This window comes from Bactrocera dorsalis, unplaced genomic scaffold (assembly GCF_023373825.1).
Source record: "Bactrocera dorsalis isolate Fly_Bdor unplaced genomic scaffold, ASM2337382v1 BdCtg030, whole genome shotgun sequence".
Taxonomy (NCBI): domain Eukaryota; kingdom Metazoa; phylum Arthropoda; class Insecta; order Diptera; family Tephritidae; genus Bactrocera; species Bactrocera dorsalis.
Window position 1 is genome coordinate 78,857 of NW_026038081.1, and position 25,177 is coordinate 104,033.

General features: G+C 37.3%; 3 protein-coding genes across 3 annotated transcripts; 1 reads left to right on the forward strand and 2 right to left on the reverse strand.

Annotated features, from left to right (window-relative positions):
• Nucleotides 1-3,864: 3,864 nt before the first annotated feature.
• On the reverse strand, nucleotides 3,865-13,073 carry LOC105227092 (acyl-CoA synthetase short-chain family member 3, mitochondrial). Its single transcript, XM_011206274.4, has 6 exons — nucleotides 12,804-13,073; nucleotides 6,018-6,322; nucleotides 5,261-5,946; nucleotides 4,873-5,183; nucleotides 4,671-4,816; nucleotides 3,865-4,513 (listed from the first exon to the last, which is right to left on the reverse strand). Exons 1-6 carry the CDS (start codon nucleotides 12,847-12,849, stop codon nucleotides 3,992-3,994), a joined length of 2,016 nt encoding a protein of 671 aa, XP_011204576.1. The 5' UTR covers nucleotides 12,850-13,073; the 3' UTR covers nucleotides 3,865-3,991.
• A 2,094-nt stretch (nucleotides 13,074-15,167) lies between these two features.
• On the reverse strand, nucleotides 15,168-18,795 carry LOC105227093 (exosome complex exonuclease RRP44). The gene is made up of 9 exons (XM_011206275.3): nucleotides 18,635-18,795; nucleotides 18,250-18,578; nucleotides 17,745-18,189; nucleotides 17,111-17,683; nucleotides 16,550-17,046; nucleotides 16,027-16,491; nucleotides 15,768-15,971; nucleotides 15,572-15,710; nucleotides 15,168-15,513 (listed from the first exon to the last, which is right to left on the reverse strand). The coding sequence occupies exons 1-9, from the start codon at nucleotides 18,686-18,688 to the stop codon at nucleotides 15,256-15,258; spliced, it is 2,964 nt and encodes a 987-aa protein (XP_011204577.2). The 5' UTR covers nucleotides 18,689-18,795; the 3' UTR covers nucleotides 15,168-15,255.
• Nucleotides 18,796-19,077: 282 nt separating this feature from the next.
• On the forward strand, nucleotides 19,078-23,926 carry LOC105227094 (protein RRP5 homolog). The gene is made up of 6 exons (XM_011206276.4): nucleotides 19,078-19,270; nucleotides 19,329-20,646; nucleotides 20,706-21,678; nucleotides 21,740-23,340; nucleotides 23,446-23,611; nucleotides 23,680-23,926. The coding sequence occupies exons 1-6, from the start codon at nucleotides 19,190-19,192 to the stop codon at nucleotides 23,840-23,842; spliced, it is 4,302 nt and encodes a 1,433-aa protein (XP_011204578.2). The 5' UTR covers nucleotides 19,078-19,189; the 3' UTR covers nucleotides 23,843-23,926.
• The last annotated feature ends 1,251 nt before the right edge of the window (nucleotides 23,927-25,177 follow it).

A 25,177-nucleotide genomic window follows, 5' to 3' on the forward strand; every position in this document is an offset into this window, starting at 1 on the left:
CAGAGCTGGTGTGTTTTCGTCCATTCGGACGACATGACCTATCCATTCTGGACAAAGCAAACGGCGCGGTTGTTAAGACCAATGATATCAATATCATCAGTATACGCCAGCAGCTGTACACTCTTATAGAAGATTGTACCTTCTCGGTTTAGTTCTGCAGCTCGAATTATTTTCTCCAGAAGTAGGTTGAAGAAGTCACACAAAAGAGAGTCGCCTTGTCTGAAACCTCGTTTAGTATCGAACGGCTCGGAGAGGCTCTTCTCGACACTGACGGAGCTTTTGGTGTTGCTCAACGTCAGCTTACACAGCCGTATTAGTTTTGCGGGGATACAAAATTTAGACATTGCAGCATAAAGGCAGCTTCTTTTCGTGCTTTCAAAAGCAGCTTTGAAATCGACGAAGAGGTGGTGAGTGTCGATTCTCTTTTCTTGATTTCTTTGTCGATTCTTTTCTTCCAAGATTTGGCGATTTTTCCGAGTAGCTATCAATGAGAAAACTATTGATATTGGATTAACTTTTTACGCTTCAAAATGGGTGGGCGACCACATTTATATATTTGTATTATGAGCCTAAGACACTGAAGCATATCAACAGTGCTTTGATTGAGGTGTCGCGACCTTCCCCGAGTTATCACGTACATGACATAAAGGAAAAATGGCTTCATCAATTTCGCACGTCATTCGGATCTTTACGTTAAATATTTGTGTATGTTTATCTTCATACTCATGTAAATTTACATATATACAATACATATGTATATGTATATTTACATTAACATTCATCTTATTTTAACATTGAATTGGACAATAGTAGGTACATCTAAGTAGGTGTGTAAACTCATGCGCTAAAATGCGAAAGAGCAAAGTGTTACAGTGAAGAGCATTCATGAAAGAAGAGTGTGATGGAATTTCGCGTAATCTGTGCTTTATGACTCTGGGATTTGCATTGAGACAATGCAATTAATTTTACAAAGAGCGTGTCCGGAATATGCTCCGTCCCTTACCACGTGTTAGAAAAATTCAAGAATATTGGCTAAGATAATGGCAAAAACTGCAGGACAATTGTGTGAAGGACAAGAGTATTGTGGAAAGAGCATAAATTGTTCATTTCGATGACGGGAAGCAGAATGACGTAAATGCATTTAAACAAAAACTGGTGGGAGTTACCAGCACTTCAACATTGTCCACCATTCATTCATTCAATCAGCGTAATCAAATTGTTGAAGATATGTTAAGATGTTGGGGACAGCTTGCTTCGTATATGCGTATAATCTCATTATCCTGCGCTAATGTGTGCATATAATATTTCACATTCTCTGCGCTCCAAACTACCTACCATATGTAGGTACATACATACTTACAAAGAAGAAAGTTGCCAAGATTCTAAGACCAGTTATACCCGCGCACATTGCAGAAGCTATATATACTCGTATACTCTATAAGTCACTCATTATTCCCGTCCTGTTAAGTACTTGTTTATGGTGCAGAGGCATGGACGATGACAACATCTGATTAATCGATGTTACGAGTTTTCGAGAGTAAGGTTCTGCGGAAGATTTGTGATCCTTTGCGCTTTGGCAACGGCGAATATCGCATTCGATAAAACAGAGACTGCGGCTATGCTGGAGAAGGACATAGTACCTTAAACTGGCGCTACATTGCGTAAAAAAGGAACGCGTAAAGCGGTGTCTACGCTAGTAAAGAAGAAGTGATGAAATGTCGGAATAAACAACTTTGAATTTGGCGTTACATTATATCCTCATGAAGAATCGTGCGGTTTTGTGTTACATATTATTTTGTTATACATATAAGATCTGGTTTATAATATATCATTATAACTGGGTATATTAAGTTTGCCTCGATGTTTGTAACACCGCAAAGAAAACGTCAGAGACCCAAAGTCGATTTAGCCATGCCCGTTTGTCTGTCCGCTGTTCGTCTTTATATATCCGAACTACTCCCTCAGTTTTCGAAATAAATTCTTAAATTTTGCACTCGCCCTTTTCTCATCAAAGGACTGTTCATTTGTTAGAACGGCCGATATCGGACCATTAACGATAATCATATAAACTTAACGATCGGCACAAAGTGCTTATATGGAAAGCTTTTTAATTTAAGGTGATATAACTATTAAAGAAATTTGGAGTGGATTATTACCTAAGGCAATGGTACAATCTCCGAAGAAATGGTTCAGATCGGATCACTATATTATATAGCTGCCATACAAACTGAACGATCGGCACCTTCTACCAGTAGGTTACTTCATTTTATATGCGCATATCTCTACTAGAAGAAGAGGCTTAATAATTCGTACCCCTTCGAACCATTACTAACTGAATCCCTAAATGATACATAAATTCGGTTATACCAGCAGACAGACTTCCTTACTTGTGTTATATATAATTATTTTCTTTTAACACCATTCTTAATGCTCTTAATGTATGCCCATAATTTAGACATACATATGTGTACACACATTTATACGTACATACACATACATATATATTCACATACAAAATATTCTAAAAACTAATCGTAACCGACCAACTACTAAGATGTGTGTGTCCAAGTCATAATAGTTTCATTGTTTAAAGTTTGTCCATTCGCTGTCATTGGCATATTTTATGTAAATACAAAATTTAGTTATGTATGTACATTGTACATACATATGTATATGTATGTATATAATTTTTAAGTGAGTAGGCATTCGCGTGAAAATCAATCAAAAACCATTGGAATGTATATGAAATTTGCATAAACAAATTGCAATTCTTGCCGCTACATCAACTGCAGTTCCAACGTGGTGCCTAGTACATCAGACGCGAACACTTCGGGAATGTAGTCGGCATATGTCACACTTGTTGGTGGCGAAGTTAGCAGAAGACATTAATTCCGTTACTGAGGTGGTTGTTGTCGCTTTACACATGATACAAACGTATGTACGAGGGTGTTCCAACAAATATTTAGCCTACAAATGAATATTGAAAAAGTTGGAAAATTAGAGGTTAGTTTCTCAATATAGTATAGTATTAGCATTTCTAAAACTTAACCCGTCTGAAAAATATGTTTTCAAAAAAAAAATTGTACGGAGTAAAATCTGGAAAACACGATGGATAAGACAGCAGTTTGTTGCCTTATTTGACCAATTTGGTAATAGCGACGGCGGTGATGTGAGCAGATGGCGAATGAGATCCTTTTGTTTAATAAGACAGACTTCGCTTATTTTAGGACTCGTCAACGTAGAACAACTGCCATGAAGTACATTCACAGTTGCAATTGCTGTACTCAATCGATATCTTTGACTTTTGTAGCGTGTTTCTTTTCTAGAGCACCTGAACGTGGCTCATTAAATACAGATGTGCAAGCGCATTGACATCGCTAAATCAATTTTTGACAGTCGCCATTGAAAGAGAAGAGTGATGGTATAGAGTATCTAAGCGTTCCTTCATTTCACTGCCCAATTTTTCTTCAAAAAATAAGTTTCAAATCACCGACCGATATTGCGGTCAGAACTAAACTGCCAGTCAGAATTCAAGATGGATCTCAGGAAACGTTCTGAGTAAAGACTAAGGATTGTCAAATCCCGAAATATAAAAGACAAGACATATACGCGACATGTCGAGTTCAACACCGAAAAGAACCGTTACTTACATAGTTCGGTAAATGACTACCTCCTCATCTTCGCTGTGTTAAGCAAATGTATTGGAGATTTTGTTTACTATGTCCCTACGCAATAATAATCTTGTCTTCATTCATTGAAAAATCCCAAAACGCAATGAACAATTATAGAACTCCTTTCACCTATACATTTATATTAAAAACTCCCTATTAAAAATATTTTAAAAAGAAAACAAAACAAAACGAATTCGACTCCGTAGTCAGCTTTATATTTGTTTATCTTTACCATATATGTACATAAATATATAAAGTAACCTTTAAAATAACGCTACTAACGTATGCATGACCTAATTTCTTATTACCGCTAAATGCGTTTAATTCTCAGAATTACTTTTAGTAGTCAACGTCGGATCCGGCGCATTCATAGCGTAGCCCAAAGTTTGTAATGCTCGTCGCAAGCCAGCAAACACTGTCGGATCTTCAATCGTAGACGGTATTTCTACCAACTGATTCTTTGCAAAATCTGCCATTACTCGACGCATCGTTTTGCCCGATCGCGTACGTGGTAATGCCTCCACGGGCGCTACTAAGCGAAAAGCGGCGATAGGTCCAACAACATCACGTATAATTTTAACGATTTCTAACGAGAGTTTCGCACCAGTCCTCTTACTGTTATCCTTTGGTATATAAAGGCAAAGTGGTACCTGTCCTTTGGTCGCTTCAGGGACACCAAATACAGCGGCGTCAACTATGTCGGGATGACGTAAAACCGCATCTTCTAAACTTGATGTTGAAATACGATGGCCAGCCACATTGATGACATCATCATCACGTGCCGTCACAAAGATATAATCATTCTCATCCTTATAACCAGCATCCATTGTGTCGTAGTAGCCCTGAGATCGAAGTAGAAACGAAAAAATAACAAAAACATAATTCCTCAAAATTTAAGAAATTTTTTAGTTTAATATCTAACATTATTCTATTGTTCTCAAGCTTAGTTTTTATGAAAGTTAGATTTATTAATAAATATTTTTTTCAACATTGTCTTACCGGATATTTCTGGAAATAAGTTTTATTGAAGAGTTCGTCATTTTTATACAGTGTCGCCATGAATCCAGGCGGAAGTGGCAATTTCAAAGCGATACGACCCAACTTCGCTGTCTCACATTCTTCACCGTCGGGTTTTAGGACCTTAACTGGAAGATAACAGGTGAGTTACTATGGAAAAGAAGAACTATTATTTTTTTCTTACTATTATAGCCAAGGACTGGCAAACCAGTTGTGTATTTAGGCGGGTTCAAGCTGTGTTTAAAACCGATACATGTCGCAGTAACTGGCGAGCCGGACTCGGTTTGCCACCAATGATTTAATACCGGAACTTTAAAAATACGTTCTATCCAACTTTTTGTCTCGATATCGCAGTGTTCACCAGCAATGAATATGTTACGCAGAGATTTAAGAGAATACTTTTGTCCATGTATAACATCAGGATCAACACGACGTATAACACGGAAAGAAGTTGGCACAGAAAAGAGCGCATTGACGCGATGTTGTTCTATAATTCTGAAAAAAGAACGATTTATTAGCAAAATTATTGCGACTACAATGTCCACATTATACTATTTTTTAATCAAGCGCACCTGAAGTACTGACCCGGATCGGGTGTACGATCTGGTTTACCCTCATACATCACGCTTGTTGCACCAAGTAATAGTGGACCATAGCACATATAGGAATGTCCAACAACCCAACCCAAGTCCGAGGCAGCCCACCACACATCAGACGGATTGAGGCCGTAAATCTTTTGAATCGTATACATCAATGTCACCAAATGCCCACCCGTTGGTCGCTGCACACCTTTCGGTTTGTCCGTAGTACCCGAGGTGTAGAGTATGTAGAGCGGATCATTAGCCTCGACGGGTACACAATCGACTGGTCCACCCAAATGTTGCACCGTTTCCCACAACATATCGGTTTTCCAATTCATATTACCGCTACGCAAAATATTTTCGCGTATATATACGATATTACAAATTGGTTTCCATTTTGACATTTCGACAGCCTCATGTAATATGTCTAAATAGGGTACAACCTTACGAGGTTCGACACCACAATTCGCCGCAAGTATAAATTTCGGTTCAGCGTGCTCAATACGCATACAAAGCTCACTGGCTGCGAAGCCACCGAATACCACAGAGTGCACAGCACCGAGTCGCACCGTGGCCAACATAGCGACAATTGCTTCTGGTATCAGTGGCATGTAGATAACGACGCGATCGCCCTTCTGCAGTCCCAAATTTGCGAGACCTCCGGCAAAAACTGAGACCTAAGAGTATCAAAAATAGATTAAAGCACATAATACTAATTAATAGTAATAGAAAGAACCGTGTAAAGTACCTCATCATAAAGCTCTTGGTATGTGACATGACGTATAGTATTCGTCAATGGACTATCGTATATAAGCGCCACTTTATTGCCATTGCCATTAAGTACATGTCGATCCACAGCATTATAGCAAGCATTCACATAACCACCACAATACCACTTCGTAAATGGTGGATTCCTATTGTCCATAACACGCTCCCATGGCTTGTGCCAATCGATTAAGCGTCCAAGATCACCCCAAAATTCTTCAGGATTCGAAATGGACCGGTTATAGGCATCCATGTACACTGGATCGTGTGCGTCACTTACTAGTTCACCTGAAAAATAATCAATGCAACTTTTTTAAATCAAAATAATATTTAAATACGAGTATTTACTCTCTTCCACCAATAGGCTTATAGAGGAGTAAGTTTCCGTTCACACAACAACGTTTAACATAACTGGAACGGATACCGATTTTTATGCGACCATAGACCGTCAACTTGACAGCATTGCTCAAAACTTGTAGAATGTTTTTTGCCGCTGTTATAGCAGTAGTAAGTTCCACTATTTGTGGCAAAATGTAAATAAAGATAAGGCGTTCGTATAAAGTGTGAGGAACATCATTTGCGGTTTATAGTAAGATATCAGAATTCAATTCAATTACGGGTTCGTGAGTTCATTAGCCATTTCTAAATGAATTCGCTTATTGAATAGAAAGGTGATCCAAAACAAATTATGTATTCGTTTAAGAGCTAATGAAATATACTCCTTTATGCCCCGGTTCTTCGCATTATACGAGTTTTATTTTAATTCAAATGACGGAAGAGAAATATGTCGAATGGTTAGTGCACTTTGGAGTATTAAATTGAATTTACAATATACTAATATTACATAATGATTTTCTTTTTCTTAAAAGCGAAAAAAGAAGATTTATATCTCTACAGTTCTATTTATAGAAACGAATATTATACATAAATCGCAGACGACGATATGCAATTTTCTTTTTATCAAATATAGGTACATATGATTTTAATATTTCATAGACAATGTTTGAAGTTCTCAAGTCGTGGTTGAGCGCCTTGAAAGAAATATTATATAATTTTTGAATTGGATTTTAAGCCATCCTAAAATGCTTACCGGCAACACATAATGTTTTTCGCATAATACACCTTGTTTCTATCAAACCGTTTTTAAAGATAAGATTTACTTTAAAAGTAAACAGTTTCAAGAAACCTACTTTAAGCAGAGTGATCGAAAAGAACCCTAACCCGGGTTTACAAACTCCAACTCGTGAAAGAATTGAAACTGGGCGACCAACTTGCGTGCCGCACGTCCGGTGAATGGGCCTAAAAGGGGAGGCTACCGATCTCGATTTTCATTGGAAAATTTTGTTCAACGATAAAACTCACTTTTGGTTGAATACATACGTTAATAAACAAAATAGTCGCATATGGAGTGTGATAGTTCACAACCCATTGTTGAGAAAGGGAATCATTGCTCCACATTACTTCAAAAATGAAGCCGGCTATAATGTTGCAATCAATGGGACGAGCTTTGATATATGACTAATTCGTTACTAAATTGGAGCATGATGATGTGGACTGCTTTTGGTTCTAACAAGACGGAGCTACATACCATACCATACCATCAACGAAACATCAATTTATTGAAGGAAACTTTTAGTGAGCGCATTATCTCGCGTGGGTTTGTGCCGTGGCCTCCAAGATTGTACGCCTTAACGCCGCTGGACTATTTATGTGAAGTCGCTTGTCTACGCAGATAAGCTCGAGCCAATTAATTCCTTGTAGGAGAGTATTCGGCGCGTTGTTGTTAACATAAAGCCCTAATTGCTACAAAGTGGTCAAAAATTGCGCCTCTTGATTTGAAATCATTTTAATAAATAATGATAAACCCTTATTTTTATAATAAAGCTCAATTCTTGGTCATAACATTAAATTATGTTATATTGATATCATCGGTCTCAACACCCGCGCCGTTAGTTCTGCTTTCTCCAGGCTGGACAAGGAAGCAAAGCAAATGGGTCTGGCAGTAAACGACGGCAAGACGAAATATCTCCTGTCATCAAACAAACAGTCGTCGCACTCGCGACTTGGCACTCACGTCATTGTTGACAGTCATAATTTTGAAGTTGTAGATAATTTCGTCTAGTTAGGAATCAGTATTAACACCACCAACAATGTCAGCCTGGAAATCCAACGCAGGATTGCTCTTGCCAACAGGTGCTCCTTCGGACTCAGTAGGCAAGTGAAATGTAAAGTCTTCTCTCGACGAACAAAAGCCAAACTCTATAAGTCGCTCATAACTCCCGTCCTGCTATATAGTGCAGAGGCTAGGACGATGACAACAACCGATGAGTCGACGTTACGAGTTTTCGAAATAAAGGTTCTGGGAAAGATTTATGGGACTTTCCGCATTGGCAACGGCGAATATCGCATTCGATGGAACGATGAGCTGTACGAGACATACGACGACATTGATATAGTTTAGCGAATTAAAAGACAGCGGCTACGCTGGCTAGGTCATGTCGTCCGGATAGATGAAAACATTTCAGCTCTGAAAGTATTCGACGCAGTACCCGCCGGGAGAAGCAGAGGAAGAGGAAGACCTCTACTCCGTTAGAAGGACCAAGTGGAGAAGGACCTGGCTTCGCTTGGAATATCCAATTGGCTCCACGTAGCGAAAAGAAGAAACGACTGGAGCGTTTTTGTTAACTCGGCTATAATCGCATAAGCGGTGTCTACGCCAGTAAAGAAGAAGAAGAACATTAAATTATATGCGTTTTATTTTTCTTGAAAACCCCACGTCTAAAAAATAATCCTTTATGTAAAAGTTGAGTTTACTGAGAAGTTAAAATATGCCGTCGCTAATAATAATGTTGCTACAGAGTATACTAGTTTTGTTCACCTAACGATTGTACGCATCACCTAAAATTACTCGAAATAGATAGGGTTATATACTTGTATATATATAAATGATCAGGATGATGAGACGAGTTAAAATCCGGGTGACTTTCTGTCTGTCCGCCCGTCCGTAACTTGAGTAAAAAATGCGATACCCTGATGAAACTTGATAAGCACGTTCCTTAGTAGAAAAAAAAAGTTCGTAGATGGGCCATTAAGCACAAAATTAAGATCTATAGAACGTTTATATATGTAGCATTGGCAAAAATATATAAAATCGGGTTGATACTACCCCAACTCCCATACTCTACAAATAATTATTTTCGTTTTTCAAACAAACCTTATGCTGAATATATCGGTCAGTTTATAAGTTATATATTGTATATTTATATATAAAATTGCTTAGATTCCGATCCTTCGGTATGGATTCCGATCCATGATATGGTAGACTGATACTGGATACTGATCAGAAAGGTTTTACTTTAGTCAGAACTAAGGCCAATGGTACGACGTATTTCATTTATCCACCTTCAATATTTTGTTTAGGTCTTCATCACCGGAGCATACCAAAATGTATTCCCATATGGGTGAAGGCCAAGTAAGAGGTTCATATGCTTCCCGTTAACTGTTATGAAAATGTTTATGTTGTTTTAACAAAAACTGATTCATACACCAAAAAATTAAAAAGATCTTCATAAAGATTGTGATCACACCTAATAATGTATATTTTATAATCTAAGAATCTCACTGCCACAATATTTAGCATCAAAGAAAGAGGAATCTTGAATTAAAGATTAATTAAAATTTTTTGAGGAGCATAAAATCCGTTAGATAATGAAGCGGTTCAAACATGGGAACATTTCTAAAATTACAGCTGACCATTCGTTAATTTATTAGTTTAATATTAATTACCGAAATATATATTTCTTAGGCATAGGGTTTTCAGTTTATTTTGGCATCCGCAACTTCTTCCGATACATGCGTGTACGCAAACCTTTCAGCGTGACGCCTGTGCATAGGTCAGTCATTTAAATTCCACATAAGTAAATATAAGTGAAACGTCTGAATAATTAAGTTCTTGGTTAATTATTCCTTTATACAATATTAGCTTACTAAATCATGCAAACACACTTACATGCATGTGTAATTTTTTTTAGCAAGAGTCACTAGTATACATATGTACATATACAGACGATCACCTGTTGTTTAGCTAAAAACAGTTTTAGTTTCTAAATTAAAAGACCTTTAACCTTTCTAAACAAAAACAACATTATCAAACAAAAACTCACATTTCGTTTAAAAATTAAGGTTATAAAACTAACTGCATATTTTAGTATAAACAGTTAATCAAATAAGTTCAGCAGTGCATACTTGTTTTTGAGTGGCTAGGAAAATATACATACATACATATATATTTCACTTTTTTGTTAGCGAGCTAGCTAGCTAGCGATATGTTCCGGCATTCCAGCGAAAAAAATACACGAATCATAACGGAAACGAAGACGACTGTATGGAAGAAGACAAGTTGGAAACATAACAGCACTTCCTTCTTGATTGTTGAAGTGTTTTCACACTTTACTACCAGATACGTATATACTACCGAATTGGTGGGAATAGAAATTTAACGTCCGAACAAATTGGTATCAACAATAAGGCGTTTTGCTTACTTATAAATTCGAATTACTGGAGTTCTATTTTTATGGCTTCACAAATGCCTGCATTTAATTGACCAAGTGCGATCTCTGGATCATCCATCAGACCAAACCTATATCGGAAACGACTCAAAGCTGCAATATTCTGCATTTATCGGAAAACATAAAAGAACACAATAAATGAGATAAGAGAGATTCATCTCCAACTCACTAGATCGCTTAGATCGCTTCGGATCTGTCCTAAACTCCTATAACGCTAGTGTATTTTAGCTTGGATTAGATTGTATGATCCCGAGAGGTTATAATCTTATAATAATACTTTATATTCTTTGTTCGATTAACACGCATTGCGTCGGGAGTTAGTTCAAATTTTGAAGAGACACATTCTTAAGGCTTGCACTTTTTTTACCAAAATCTTCCACTAATAAAATATTCGTTAACAGGATTTCGATCTTCTATCATAAAGCTAGGATATTCGTAAATTTGCTTTTGTTGTTAAAAAGGCTACATAATTATTCTCGAACAGGCTTTTCAGTTATTCTTGCTTCCTGCACTTATTCAACCATTTTCTCGAGCTTATGGCCAAAATCGTCTGAAAATCGAGTATGCAATTGGACTCCTAATGTTTGGAAGTGATTTTAGGACCGATTTCATTTCACTGTTTTTATTAACTCTTTATTTAAACGGATGGAAATTAAGTGAGGACGATTGCCGCATTATTGCAAAATGTCATAGAAGAACCTGCCAAAGTATTACATGTGACTTATTAAAAGAATTTCACTCAAAAATTGTGTTGTTAATTTTGAAAAAATTAAACTTTTGAACTTTTGTCTTCAGACATCGACCTTCTTGAGATATAGATATAATGTTTTCGTTAAGGGGTTACATGGGGTTAAGGGTTTAAAAAAATCAAACTTTTTTATTGTCTTATTCAATTCTACAATATCGCTAGAGTAGTAGTACTAGTAATATTTTCGGAGATACAGTCTTGAGAACTTGTGCGCTCGAGGCTAGCTAGGCTGAGTGCGCCGTCTTTAAACGCGTTTTTCTTGAAACTGTGTTTTTGTAGTCGGTTGGCAAGATTTCTCGAGAACTACTCAACTGATCTTCATGAAGTTTTCCACAGGTCTTTGAGATACAATCGTAAAGACTTGGACGAAGGATTTTTTTTCGATTACAACTATTTGAAAAAAAAAACTGTGTCGGGAAACTTTCCCTGAAATTTTAATTTTTTGTAAAAATGTCTGCCAAAAATGCAATTTTCAGTTTTTTTCTTCGTCCAAGTTCTAAGTTAAGGGTTCAACTTAAACAAGTATTATTTCACTTTAGATGATCCTTTAAGGAGTTATCTTGCCAACCCAGGCGCATCTTTTTTCCGAGGGGTGACCGAAAATGGCGACGCAATGACCGAAACACATTTTTTTTCCAAAATTTCAAAATTTCTATGTTAATAATGTATGTTTGTAACAATAAAAAATTCTAATAAAATAATTAATTTTTTATATGATAAAAAAAGTTTTAAATGCGGTTTTTACCCGAGGAAACGCATGTAACTCCTTAAGGGGCTATACCAGTGTGACACTTTCAAAAAAAAATTTTTTTTTATTTGCTTTTTCGATAGTCTATATTGCTGATATCATAACTCAACGAGAAATTGAGCGATCAAATTCAAATTAAAAATGAGCATTGTCGAAAACATTTACTATACAATGACCTACGATCTTTTTGATTGGTTGAAAATTGTTAATTATCATGCCAGTAGTTGGGGCCCATAACTCCGTTATTTTTCAACATTTTTGTAAAAAAAAAAATTAACTATAGCTGAAAATAAACCTTATTACGATCAAAGAAGTTCAAAAAATTTAATAGCGTACTTTCTCTTAAAAAAATTCACGATAATCGCCTAATTTTTCATGCGTCACACTGGTATAGTCTCTTAAGTATTTCTTTTGATGAGTATCCCATTTCCCCTATACAGCTGTTCTTACTACTTCAAAAAAAAATTAAAAAAGAATTTTTAATTATTAAAATTACAATTAAACAGATATTTTCACTCTTAATGTGCTTTACTGCCATTTGCCATTTCATACTCTTCACTTACTCGTTGCCGGCAATAAGATGGTTATGGGCTTAAATCACCGTTATTTAAAACTGTTGTATATTTTATAGGCATAATTTAAATATAATTATGTATGTGTTGAGATATAAAGTTCTTCCAGTGCATGTACGTTTATTGAACTTACCCTTCAAAGTGTTAAGGTTACTTTTGAGCGCTTTATCGCCAGCCATTTTATTTGCTTTGCTTTAAATTGAAAAAACCGTTATTTAAATGTTCGGCGAAATCTAACTTTTGCTTAAATATGTTTTGATTCACTTCAATTTTAATGAATATCCCTGAATGATCCTTTTTCACTTTGTCTAAGGCACTTTGCCCCTCGAAGTTCCTTCTTTCTCGGTTCTCAATTCCACACACAGCCGTTGTCTTGACTTGCTCAAGTCAAACTGAATTCGAGTTTTGAAACACTTAAGCATTCTTAAGCAACGTATAAATGGAAGAAGAAGAAGCAGAGCGTTGCGGAAAAAGTGATTTTTAACAAACACACTCATACAACGCCGCATTTATATAAGAAATAGGGTTATGTGATTAATTATGCTAACTTTGGAATAAAAAACACAAATAAAATTTACATTGACTCAATACGAGTTGTCTCACTGGAGCGAAGTCTTATTGCTTTAGTATTGTTTTTAATTAGGCATAAAACTGCATATAAAAACATTTTTTTACCGACTTATGTATATACGTATGTATGTGTGTATTTTATGAATTTGTAAAAAATATATATTTGCTACTAGTGACTTACATAGGTACGTACATATGTATATTTATATGGATATGCACATATGAGATTTTCTGTAGAGAATATTCAATTTTCTAAAGGCTCGTCCATATGCCTAATTACATATGTACAAGTATATGTATATGCATATTTTTATATATCTGTGCAAATTTATGTCTCTTTGGGATCGGTAAAGCTAATAATAATGAATAAAGCAAAGTCTCAAAATCTTTTCGATTGAGCAAATTATTATACTAATTACACACTGTTATAATGCTTTTTTTAATCTGTAAATCAAATCCAGTAGGAAGTGATTAAGACTTCCGATATCTTACTGAAACTTTTTTCTGCATGTGTCATCATTAATAATGCCCGCATGCGATGCAAGTAAGTTTTGACTCGTAACTAGCAAAACAACCGTGCTGCAATTTTTTCGACATCGGGTGAGTGGAAAGCTTGCTTGGTTTACTTTCGCTCCCTTGATCGCTCCACATGATCTTGGCGATACTGCATGCCCGTAAGGCATTCCTATTACCCTGTTACATCTGTAGGCTCTTTCGGAAAATTCGTTATGTATCGTTCTTAACGCCTTGCATATTTCCTGAACTGGTTCGGTGATCAAGCGAATGGCACGCTTGGCAATCCCATCAGCTATTTAGCCACCCGGAATATTCTCGTGACCTAGAACCCAGTATGCAGCCGTCTTCCGGCAGTCACAATATCTACTGCCTCCCTGCTTCTATTTTAACTGCACTTCCCTGGTTATATGTATGTAGTTCATCTTCTGAGTTAAGAGGTTTTAGGTCTTCAAATACTACACTAATTTCATTGATTATTTACAACGGTTGTACGGTACGATTATGCCAACTTCAAGTTGATGTTTCTTATTCGTAATTTCCTGAGCTCCATCTAACATAAGATCTCGCATTCATTACTGGAAACTATCCCATCTATAAAGAAATTCGGGTACTATTGAAACCGGCAAGACGCAGAAAATCATAATTACCGTTTAAGTTTTTTTAATAGATATCGCATGCCGGCTCCTAAAAATTACTATTTCCTTCACTCTAGTCGTCGATTAAAGATGAATTAAAGCAGATGAAACCCGTAAGTCGTGATTGGTGCTACTGCAGTATTTACTGGAGTGATTGTGTCATTTGACTTTCCTTGAAAGTCTAATTGTCTAATTGTGGAGCCAGACTCCAAATGATCCGTTGCGAAGTCAATGACCTTTGGCGAGGTCAATGACCCTTTTATTTACATTTAGCTAGATCAACAGGCATTCCTGAGTTCAATGACTTTTAGACAGCTCAATAAATTTAAGTCAATGACCCTTGGATTTACTGTTATCGTGGTCAATGTGCTTTAATGAGATTAACTACCCTTATGTTTAAGATCACAAAAATGTACGATTCACATTTTTCAAGCATAGAATCTTCTCTAACCCCAAGCACGATCCTGAAATGCTGGGACTAAATAAATGTTAGCGAAGAAGGGAAGGCACAATATACTACAGATACCCACTATAGTGTTATATAAGTACACCCATATTTAATACGAACGTTTCAAAAACAAAAGCGAATATAAATATTTTCATTATCTGGTGCCCGCTACAGGCGGCACTAGGTAACCAGAACACACCATCACTAGTAACCAACTTTTAAATGATCAAATCATTTTCTTCGGCTACAACAACAACAAAGGTTTCTTTCTAAAACTAGTTCTCGGTATATTATAATACATGTAGGCAATGATAAAAGCATAATTAGATTGATTATAGCGCAAACACAAAACCGAAATAGCATCAGAGCAACTTTTGTTTATTAGTAAAAAACACTTAATTCAACTCTACAACGAATTATTTCTTTTTCTTCTGCGATTTTTTGCTCTTCTTTTGTGGCGGTACACCATCTGCTGCATTTGCCGTCGTTGCGTCCACCATTTCTACGTCGCCACTCTGCTCTGCCGTTAATTCAACGCTGAACCCTTTGATGTATGGTTTAACCAATTGAAATACGAGTTTTTCATGTTGAACATTGCGCGAATCTAAACTCAAGCGTACAGTCACTGGGTCAAACGCATGAAAAACGACATTACCGCAACGTTGTGTGTAGTCCTTTAGACAAAGTTACGAAATTTAAAAATGAAATAAATAAAAGTGAAATTGAACTCACCTCTTCGTTAAACGTGAATATTACATCACCTGGCGTGGGCTTTTTGTCTCCTGATAAGGAGTTTAGATAAACGGTACCCTCTAAACCGAATTTGGGAATGAGCACTTGCAATGCATTCTTACGTACAAACAACACATAACTGTAAATGCAAAAGTTTTAGTTTCAAATTCAGATCTGCATGTCAAAGTATGCTCACCCTTCTTCATCCTGTGTTTTGCCACGGAAGAACAAATGCGTATTCAGCGCTACAGATGCGCGTCCCGCATATTGCGCCATTTTGTGACGATAATTTAGGTTATGACATAACTCTTCGTTCAACTTCTTATCCAACAAATCGGCATATGTGCTATCAGAGCCAATAGAAGCTGCTAACAAACGATGTACAATGATATCCGAGTATCTGAAATTATTTCTGTTTGAAGAGTTGTTATAAATTTATATTTCGCAATACACACCTACGAATAGGCGATGTGAAATGCGTATAAATAGGTGTGGCCAAACCGTAATGGAAGAATTCTTCCGGCTGCAGTGTGCCACTGATAAAATACACTGCTTGCATCATGCAACGTGTGGTCAGAATACGTATCATCGTATTAAAGTATACATTATCCGGTTTCACACAAGCATCCAATGAGCTCGCCAACTCCAAACCCGTATCGGTTTTAATTTCAAAACCTTGATGACTCGCTGCTTTAATGAGCGGCTCAAAATTGCTCGGTGCAGGACGCGGGTGCCGACGTAGCATAGCGCATTCGGGAAATTCTGCACATATATGCTCGGCCACTGTGCAATTTGCCAGCAACATAAACTCCTCAACCATGGAATTGGTTTCACGCACTTGTTTCGCTTCCACTTCGAGTGGTTCATGCGTTTCGCTATCCACCTGGAAGCGTATCTCAGGTGAGGCTAACACCAAAGCGCTGGAGAATATAAAAAATATATATAAATAAGCACAATATGTTTTATTAAAAAATTTACCCATTATCCATACGTCGCTTCTTCAGTATCTTCGCTAATCTATTAAGGTGTCGCAGAGATTTAGCGATTTCCGTTTGCTGTGTAGCATCATCGATAATGATTTGTGCCTGTTCGTATGTCATTGCCGCTTTCGATTTGATTACACTCTTGTGAAAGCGTTTAGCTAATATATTCGCCTCATTATCCAATTCCCAGACACAGGAGAATGCAAAACGTTCGACGCCACCTACCAGGGAACACAAATTGGAACTTAAAAGTTCCGGCACCATGTCAATACGTTTGCCTACCAAATAAACAGTGGTACCACGTGCTGCTGCCTCTTTGTCCAAAGCGTTCCCTGGTCGTATAAAGTGACTTACATCAGCGATGTGTACACCTACTTCTAAACGACCGTTTGGTAGTTCGCGGCAATGAAGCGCATCATCAATATCTGTGCAGCCGGGCGGATCCACAGAGCAAATATATAAGTCACGTAAATCGACGCGCTTTGCATAGTCCTGCCAAACAATAAAAGCGTTAAATCGAAAATAGTTAAATACAGAAATATTTCGATAAACATACTTCATCCGTAATAACCCAAGGCATTTTTGGTAGAAAACTCAATACTTCCTCAGAGAACTTGCTGTGCGGCACATCGTGTTCTAGCAAGATCACCTCATTTTCGGTATTCATATCACCTAAGGGACCAAGACTGCGTACAAAGTGACCATGCGGATAACGCGAGTTACGTGGCCAGGAATCAATAGCGACAATTATGCGTTTATTTTGTAATTGTTCCGCCTGACGTGTTTCTATACGTATGCGTGGAATTTTACGATCCGCCGGTACGAATAAATGGCGTGATGCGTTTTCCAACAAACTAGGTTGTAAAATTCCGCAATATTGACGCCATTTGCGACGTATAATACCAACTACTTTGCCGGTGGGTCGTACCTCATCAGATTTTGTAAGGCTCTTCTGAAATACAGATTGTTCTTTTTCGGTGCGTTCCACATTATCACCAGGATCTTCATCGGCACCCTCTTCTAATACGATTTCACTTGGTGCCGTCCACTCTTCCTGTGGTAAGAGTTCGATTGCGACAATATCACCATCAACTGCACGATTAAGCGCTTCACGACCTTGTATGAGTACCTATAATTGGACAAACAGTTAAATATTATAGAAATTATTTAAAGACCGAATTAAAACTTACCGGATGTTCATAACCTTCAACAGATACAGCTCCCTCCAAGTAATTTTCACGTGACGCTTGAAATGAGCCCTGCAAAAGCTTTTTCGCTTTAATCCCATCATGTATTTCGTTAACGCTTAAGTGCGTGGGGAATATAGGCAATGATTTTTTGTCACTTTCAAAACTCTTGCGCGCATATTTATCAATTAACATTGGAAAGTCGGTTAGTGATTTTACATATTCCTCAGCACTAGCCACCAATATACCATCTTTTTCAGCACGTTCTCTATTGCCAACATCATCAGTGATCATAACAACTCTGGTGCGCGGCCGTCCCGACTTTTTCATTGCACGACTATTTTGCGCCTCTTCTAGATGTTGATCATACCATAGTGTAGCTTTTCGAATAGCGCGATCATTACGATCATTAGCACTCTCACCGGGCTCACGTTCCACATATGTATCCCTTAAATAAATAAATGCACTTATTCTAAAGAAAGTGTAACAATATATAATACGAAATTACTTGTGATGCTCGTTCACAAACACGTAGAAACCGCGTGGCTTATGCTGCACAACTTCCCGGAATCGCTTATAAACAGCGCTACTGTTATGTTTCACTTCACTCAGCACTGTCGAGAGTACAATCACATTGGATATTGCATCCTCTTCCAGTACATCGATTTGGTTAAGCACTACATTTGTGTCTAAGACTAAATAATGTGGAAAGGTAAATAAGGTGCTTTTCACATTGCGCTCTGGCAACAAGGCCACAGATGTTTCATCCTGCACACAGTTCTCACATATCTGAGCGCCACAACCCAAATCATCCCGCAGATAATGCTCCCGCACGATCTAATAATAAATGAAATGAGTTTTTATTTTTAATTTTTAATTATTATGTTCCATACCTTTAAAATGTTGCCACGCTTCGTTTTTCGCGTGAATTCACGTATTGTCTGCATTTTGCAACCGCAGAAAACTTTTGTTTTAAGTAATAAAAATCTTTCAAAACCAATTTACAATAGGAAAGCGGCAAACGCGGCAAACATGTGGAAAAACAACAAATCTTGATTAAAAAAACATATGTTTATTAGAGGGCAATATTGTCTACTCCCTACAACTCTACTAAAGGCCTTTTTAATATAGTTGGGATAGAATAAAAGCTTGCAAATATTGTAAATGTGTAAATTTGTTATTTCATGCTCACCGATTATATGTATTAATAATTTTACTGAACAGCACCTAAACTTTTGCTTATTTTTATATTTTTTATCCTGAACTAGTGATTGAAACAGTTTTTAGGGAACAAGAAAATTCCCTTAGTTATAAAGAAACAACACTTTTCTCCGGCCACACGTGTGTTTCATTTTCATTACATTTAACGCATTTTATTCTTCCTTCATTGTGCAATTATTTTCAAATTTGATTTATTTTTGTAAAATATTTATTGCTAAAATAAAAAAATGGTTATCGTGGAGAAGAGTTTTCCCCGAGGAGGAATCACACCAAAAGAAAATAAGCCAGATGAAATTAAAGAAAATATTGTAAGTACATCAGACTTCAAAATCCATGCACACACCGAATAAATAACATATTCATTAGATTTTTGGAGCACTACAAACCAAAATCAAGAAACCCAAGAAAAAACCTAAGGATGATGAATTTATTGCCGGTGCAGAAGAAGAAAATGAACAAATCCAGTCTGTATCCGCAGAACTGCTCAATTACGATACCATACAAGATGGCATGAACATAATGGGTGTAGTAAAAGCTATAGATCCACTTTATCTGAGTATTTCCCTACCCGGGCGCATGACAGCGCGAGTATCAGCGTTAGAAATATCGGACTCCTACACGAAAGCAACCAGAGAATTTCTAGAGCAATCCGAGGCAAGTAACAATTTTAAACCACTGACCGACCTCTATCATCTTGGACAAATTGTTTATGGACGCATACAAGAAGTTAAACAAAACGAACATGGTCGTATGCAAATATTAATGTCATTGCGACCGAATGAGGTGCACTCAGAGCTTTCCCACACCAATGTGAAAAAAGGTTTTGTGTTTAACGGTGCTATAGAAGAAGTGCAGGAACATGGTTATATTATTGAAACGGGTATTAAAGGTCTACGCACATTTGTGCCATTGGAAAAAGCACAGCCCAATCACGTTGTTGGTGAATTAATTTTCCTTAAAGTAGAAAAAATTACAGCTGATAAAGCAGTTAGTACATGCACATGTAAGGAACTGAAGCCGGAGAACATGAAAATAAAGAATCAAACTGAACCGAACATAGATTACATTTTGCCCGGTACTATTGTCCAATTTTCAATAACAAAACAACTGAAGGATGGTCTGCAAGGCACAATAATGAACGAAGCATTGACAGCGTACGTAAACGAACACCAATTGGCAGAAGCTTTGGCATTACCAGAAGACTATGAAATAAATTCTACATTAAATGCACGTATTTTGTACGTTATGCCACTCACTAAACTTGTATATCTGACTTTAAACTTACGCACGTCGGCTAGTGAACAAACTGAGGAACAACATTATAAGCGAGGCGACATCATCGAAACAGCGAAAGTGCATCACCTAGGCACCGGTGGCGTAATTTTGGTGCTCGAGAACAAGTTTAAAGGTGTATTATCATATAAATCAATTAAAGCAAACTTTAAGGGGAACTATGATCAAGATGAAATTTTGATCAAATACGCTAAAAAAACAAAGCATAAGGTGCGCGTGCTTGATTACGACCCAATGGATTTACTTTATATATGTACAGACGATGCAAATACAGTTAACGAAAAGATATTTGCTTTGGATGATTTAAAACCGGGTGAATTTGTAACTGCCGTTGTGAAGGAACGTGACGCTAAAGTTGGTGGTTATACGATGCAAGTGGGTCGCGTTAAGGGTATGTAAAAATATTAAACATGTATACATATTAATTTTCATATATTATTGTTATTTCAGGTATTATTGAAAAGTTGTACCTTGCACCCGTACCCAAAACTCTAGAGGTTAACTCCAAAATACGCTGTCGTATATTGGCTGTGAACACAGAACGTCGTACAGTTTATCTAACTAATCGGCCCGAATATTTGGCAAAACACTGCAAGATACTTAGCACACTGGCAAATGCACGCCAAAATACCACTTATGTGGGTACCATAGTAAAATGTAACGACAACTATCTGCTGGTTAAATTCTTCAACAATCTCAAAGGCATGCTATATAAACAACGCTTGAATTCAGTGCTTGGTAGTGATATGTACACATTCTATGAGGGCCAGACAATGGCATTTCGCATATTATCCAAGAATGGTGAACAAATCACACTAACACTGGCCGATGACACATTCGGTTTGGGTGAAATATGTCCGGTTACAGTTTTGCACACATTGGAATCGGGCTTAGAAATAAAAATCACTTACCATCCAGAAGGTGACTATGAATTCGACGAAGCGGATCCCGAAGCGAATGCCATCGAAGTGAAAGGTCTAGTGCCATTACGTTTACTCTCAGACTATCCCGATTTAGTATATGCAAAATTACGCACACACACACCTGACACCGAAACGCAAGCCGTTTGTATTGTGAAGAATATATTCAGTATGCGTGATGTGCCATATTTTCTAACACATTTGACCAACAATTGGCAAAACATAAAACAAGGAGATATTTTGAAGGCATACGTGAAGAATGTGCATGAAGATATTGTAGAGTTGTTCGTGCCCATACGTAATTATGGCAAATTAGTGAAAGTCCATTTAAAGATGCTGCTTGTAAATGCGCATAAAAATGCGAATGTGCAACTTACGCCCGAGCAAGTGATCTTTGTGAAAGTGCTGGGTAAAGAACCAGCAACGAGGACAATAACAGTGACAGCTAAATTAACTGACGTTTGGGATGGGGAGTTAAGGAGCAGTGCGCGATATCTGGAAGAGTGAGTATATAATTGTATAAAAAATGTAGTTTCTAAGATTTATTATATATTTCTTGTGCAGCTATTTAAATGAAGTAACGGAAGTGCGTAAAGCTCATAAAAAGTTGGGACTCAAGATAGCGCAACATAAAGTGGGCGACAAAGTGTCGGCACGCTTCCTGGGTGTAGATGCTGACACTAATGATTGGCAATATGAGTTGGAAAAAACCAAAGTTTTAGCTGTGGCAAAATCGGCATTGGTTGGTAAAGCGAAGCCACCCAAAGTGGGTGCTAGCCAGGAGTGCCTGGTGTTATGGATTGACTATTCAAGCGAATTAGTTTACATCAGCAATAAACAAGTGGATGTTGCACATGTCAGCCGAGAAAAGCACATACCAAGCAATTTGGTAGACAAAACCGGCATTAATGCTAAAGTATTGCTAAAAACCGAACAGCTCTACGTGTGCTCATTAAAAAAAGGACCCAATCCACTCATCTATTGTCCACTGCGTCTGCATTTTAACGATTTTGAAAATTCTGCTTGTGCTACTCTGAAGGAGGGTGATTTCTGCAAGGTTGCTTTTATACATAATAAATTACCTATTGCAGTACCGGATAACACCTGGAAATTGTGGCACGATATCAAGAAGAAGCGTAAAACAAAAATAGAACTAGACAATGAACCAAAGGCGAAGAAAGCAAAAATTGTTACGGCAACCGATGAGACGACGACGACAGCCAATGAAGTAAAGATAGCTGAAAAGCAACAGGAAAAGCCGGCAAAAAAACAAAAAAAACAAACCGTGTCAGACGAAAGTGACATGCCAGCCAAGAAAAAGAAAAAGAAGCAAGCCAAAAGCGATGATATACTCTTTTACGAGGACAAAACACCGAACCAAGTAGTTATTGTTGAAAATAACGTAGACTCGGATGAGGAAGAAGCGCTGCCGAAAAAAACGCCAGAGAAAAAGGATGTACCAAAACTACCTGGTATTGGTGATTTTTGGAATGCAGATCTCTCCCGTTTGAGTAATGACAACAAAGCGTTGGCATCCAGTGATGAAGACGAAACGGACGATGAAGATGCCAACACGAAAGCAGGACAGAAGAAGAAAAAACTAACCGCCGCTGAGAAATTCAAATTGCAACGTGAAGAGGAAACACGTTTGCGTGAAATCGAAGCAAAATATGCCGATCCAAATCATCTGCCCGAGAGTGTTGATCAGTTCGATCGTTTAGTGCTTTCCGAGCCGAATAACAGTAAACACTGGATTAACTATATGGTCTATCACTTGCAATCGGCGGAGGTTGAGAAGGCGCGGGCAGTTGCACGTCGCGCCATCAAAGCCATTTCATATCGTGAAAATAATGAGCAAATTAATATTTGGGTGGCATTGTTGAATTTAGAGCTGCGCTATGGTAATAAAGAAGCTTTTGATGAGGTGCTAAAAGAGGCGATCGCCTACAATGATCCACTCAAGGTATATCTGCGCGCTTTGGAGATACTTTGCGATGCCAAGAAGACACAGGAACTGATTGAGATGATCAGCTTGGTAACCAAGAAATTCAAGGCACAGCCGGAAATATGGCGTGCGGCAGCAAATGCTTATTTTAGCATCGAAATGCAAGAGCGAGCGCAGCAACTGCTGCACAAAGCGCTAGCCTGTTTGCCCGAAAGAGAGCGTAAGTATTATTTATAAAGATTTTGGTGAGCAATTTTTTATAAGAATTGTCTTAGCGAAAATAAATGTATACATATATTAATACCAACACTTCTTCCCCGTTTAGATGTCAATACAATTGTTGCATTCGGCAACTTAAATCACAAATATGGCAACAATGAAATGGCGCAAACGCTGCTCGATCAAGTGGTCACCTCATATCCGAAACGTGTAGATGTGTGGGCCCAGTACATTGATATGTTGGTGAAATCGGAAATGATTGATTCTGCACGGTTCGTATTCTATTTAAGTTACTGTTTATATACATTCTAGTTAATGCATTATAATTTCTCTACTGTAGAAGCGTTTTGGAGCGCGCCATCATACAAAAGATACCAATGAAGAAAATGCGCACGATTTTTAAGAAATATTTAGAGTTCGAAGAACGCTTCGGCACAGCAGCCGATGTGGAGAAGGTGAAGAAATTGGCGAAGGAATATGTAAAACGCAACGCGCATCTTTAAACTTATTTCTTTCATATGTGAATACATGTATAATTTAGTTTATTACATATAAGTTTAAATAAATAAAATATATAAATATTAGTATATTAAAAGCTTTACTTCTAAAGTTGTAACAAATAACCGCCTGAATGCATACATAAAATGGTTATAAACTCCGTTTTAACCTCCTATTATTATAAATTATTGATTTCGAAATAATTTTATTCGGTGTATTGTATTCATAATTCGAATTAACCACTACAGAAGTGGTTACCTAAGTTCTAATGGATAAGTTTCGACTTTAAATTTTGGATTATTCTTAGATTAATAAGAAATAAGAAGTCACTCTTTTTGTTGTTGCCAAGTAGACACGAATAAATAGTGAGACCGGATTTCCGACAACTCCTCACTTTACTAACACTTTGGCACGACTAAACTATCTTGTCTTGAGTGGATGTAAATAAGATGTCTTAAAACTTAAGAACTAACATCTGGCATCAAAATATCATGTCATTCCCACTACAGTCGGATCTACGTAACCAGAACGGATCTTGTGTTTCGTCCGGCCAAAGACTGGCAACTCAGAAGAATTCTGCCTCTGCCAAAAACAACAATAAATTTCCGAACCATGGCAGCGAACCTAGTAAGCCGTACTCTATACCACTTGAGCACATTGGAAAAGGGGATATATACCCACTTGCAGTTTAGAGAAATACAATAATAAAAAAAATACAATTACAAAATTAATTGTACTCCGCGATTCATTCTGTAAAATTTGAATTCCCTTGATCCCGTAACCTATAGATAAGAAGACCACTGAAAAAAGGTGTCTGGCGGTGAGGAAGACTTCTCTGCTAAAAATTATCTCAAATCCAAAACCCAAAAAAGTATTATTACTGTAAATGAACACAGGTAATTATTAAACTAATTTAAGTTTTAATTTTTGACTAAATGGCGGCTGCCAAAAAAGAACTCGTTTTTGTGCGAGGTCAGATTGGCTTAAAAATTTAAATTATTGTTAAAATCGTATTCCTTCGATCATTACCTGCCTATAAAATATGTATATCTGAGAAGGTCGCGTGAAAATTTCAAACCGATCGGTAAGGCCGACACTAAAACCAGCAATTCGAAAAAAAAGAGTTTAAATTAATAATAATAACAACTCAGCGATTACTCTCCTCCTGCCCTACGAAGCCAGGGACGCCCCACATAGGGGCGAAATTAGCCGAGTCAAGAAATGCAAAAGAGTTGAACTATTTTTACAAATACACTCAAATCAAGAAAACTATTTGCCGAATCAACTTCAAAGTTTCGGAGAATTACCCGCTCCTCTTACCAAGTATTCGCCCATTCGAA

What these genes read in the sequence shown, in the direction of transcription:
- LOC105227092 (XM_011206274.4), bottom strand. Translation starts at nt 12,849, where the DNA reads ATGGCTGGCGATAAAGCGCTCAAAAGTAACCTTAACACTTTGAAGG. An exon ending in GATCCGGGTCAGTACTTCAG is followed by an intron (nt 5,184 to 5,260) that starts GTGCGCTTGATT and finishes TTCTTTTTTCAG; the next exon opens with AATTATAGAACAACATCGCG. An exon ending in GCCAGTCCTTGGCTATAATA is followed by an intron (nt 4,817 to 4,872) that starts GTAAGAAAAAAA and finishes GTTATCTTCCAG; the next exon opens with TTAAGGTCCTAAAACCCGAC.
- LOC105227093 (XM_011206275.3), bottom strand. Translation starts at nt 18,688, where the DNA reads ATGCAGACAATACGTGAATTCACGCGAAAAACGAAGCGTGGCAACATT. An exon ending in TTGAAGGTTATGAACATCCG is followed by an intron (nt 17,684 to 17,744) that starts GTAAGTTTTAAT and finishes GTCCAATTATAG; the next exon opens with GTACTCATACAAGGTCGTGA. An exon ending in TATTCACGTTTAACGAAGAG is followed by an intron (nt 15,514 to 15,571) that starts GTGAGTTCAATT and finishes CTTTGTCTAAAG; the next exon opens with GACTACACACAACGTTGCGG.
- LOC105227094 (XM_011206276.4), top strand. Translation starts at nt 19,190, where the DNA reads ATGGTTATCGTGGAGAAGAGTTTTCCCCGAGGAGGAATCACACCAAAA. An exon ending in ATGAAATTAAAGAAAATATT is followed by an intron (nt 19,271 to 19,328) that starts GTAAGTACATCA and finishes CATATTCATTAG; the next exon opens with ATTTTTGGAGCACTACAAAC. An exon ending in GAAATGATTGATTCTGCACG is followed by an intron (nt 23,612 to 23,679) that starts GTTCGTATTCTA and finishes TCTCTACTGTAG; the next exon opens with AAGCGTTTTGGAGCGCGCCA.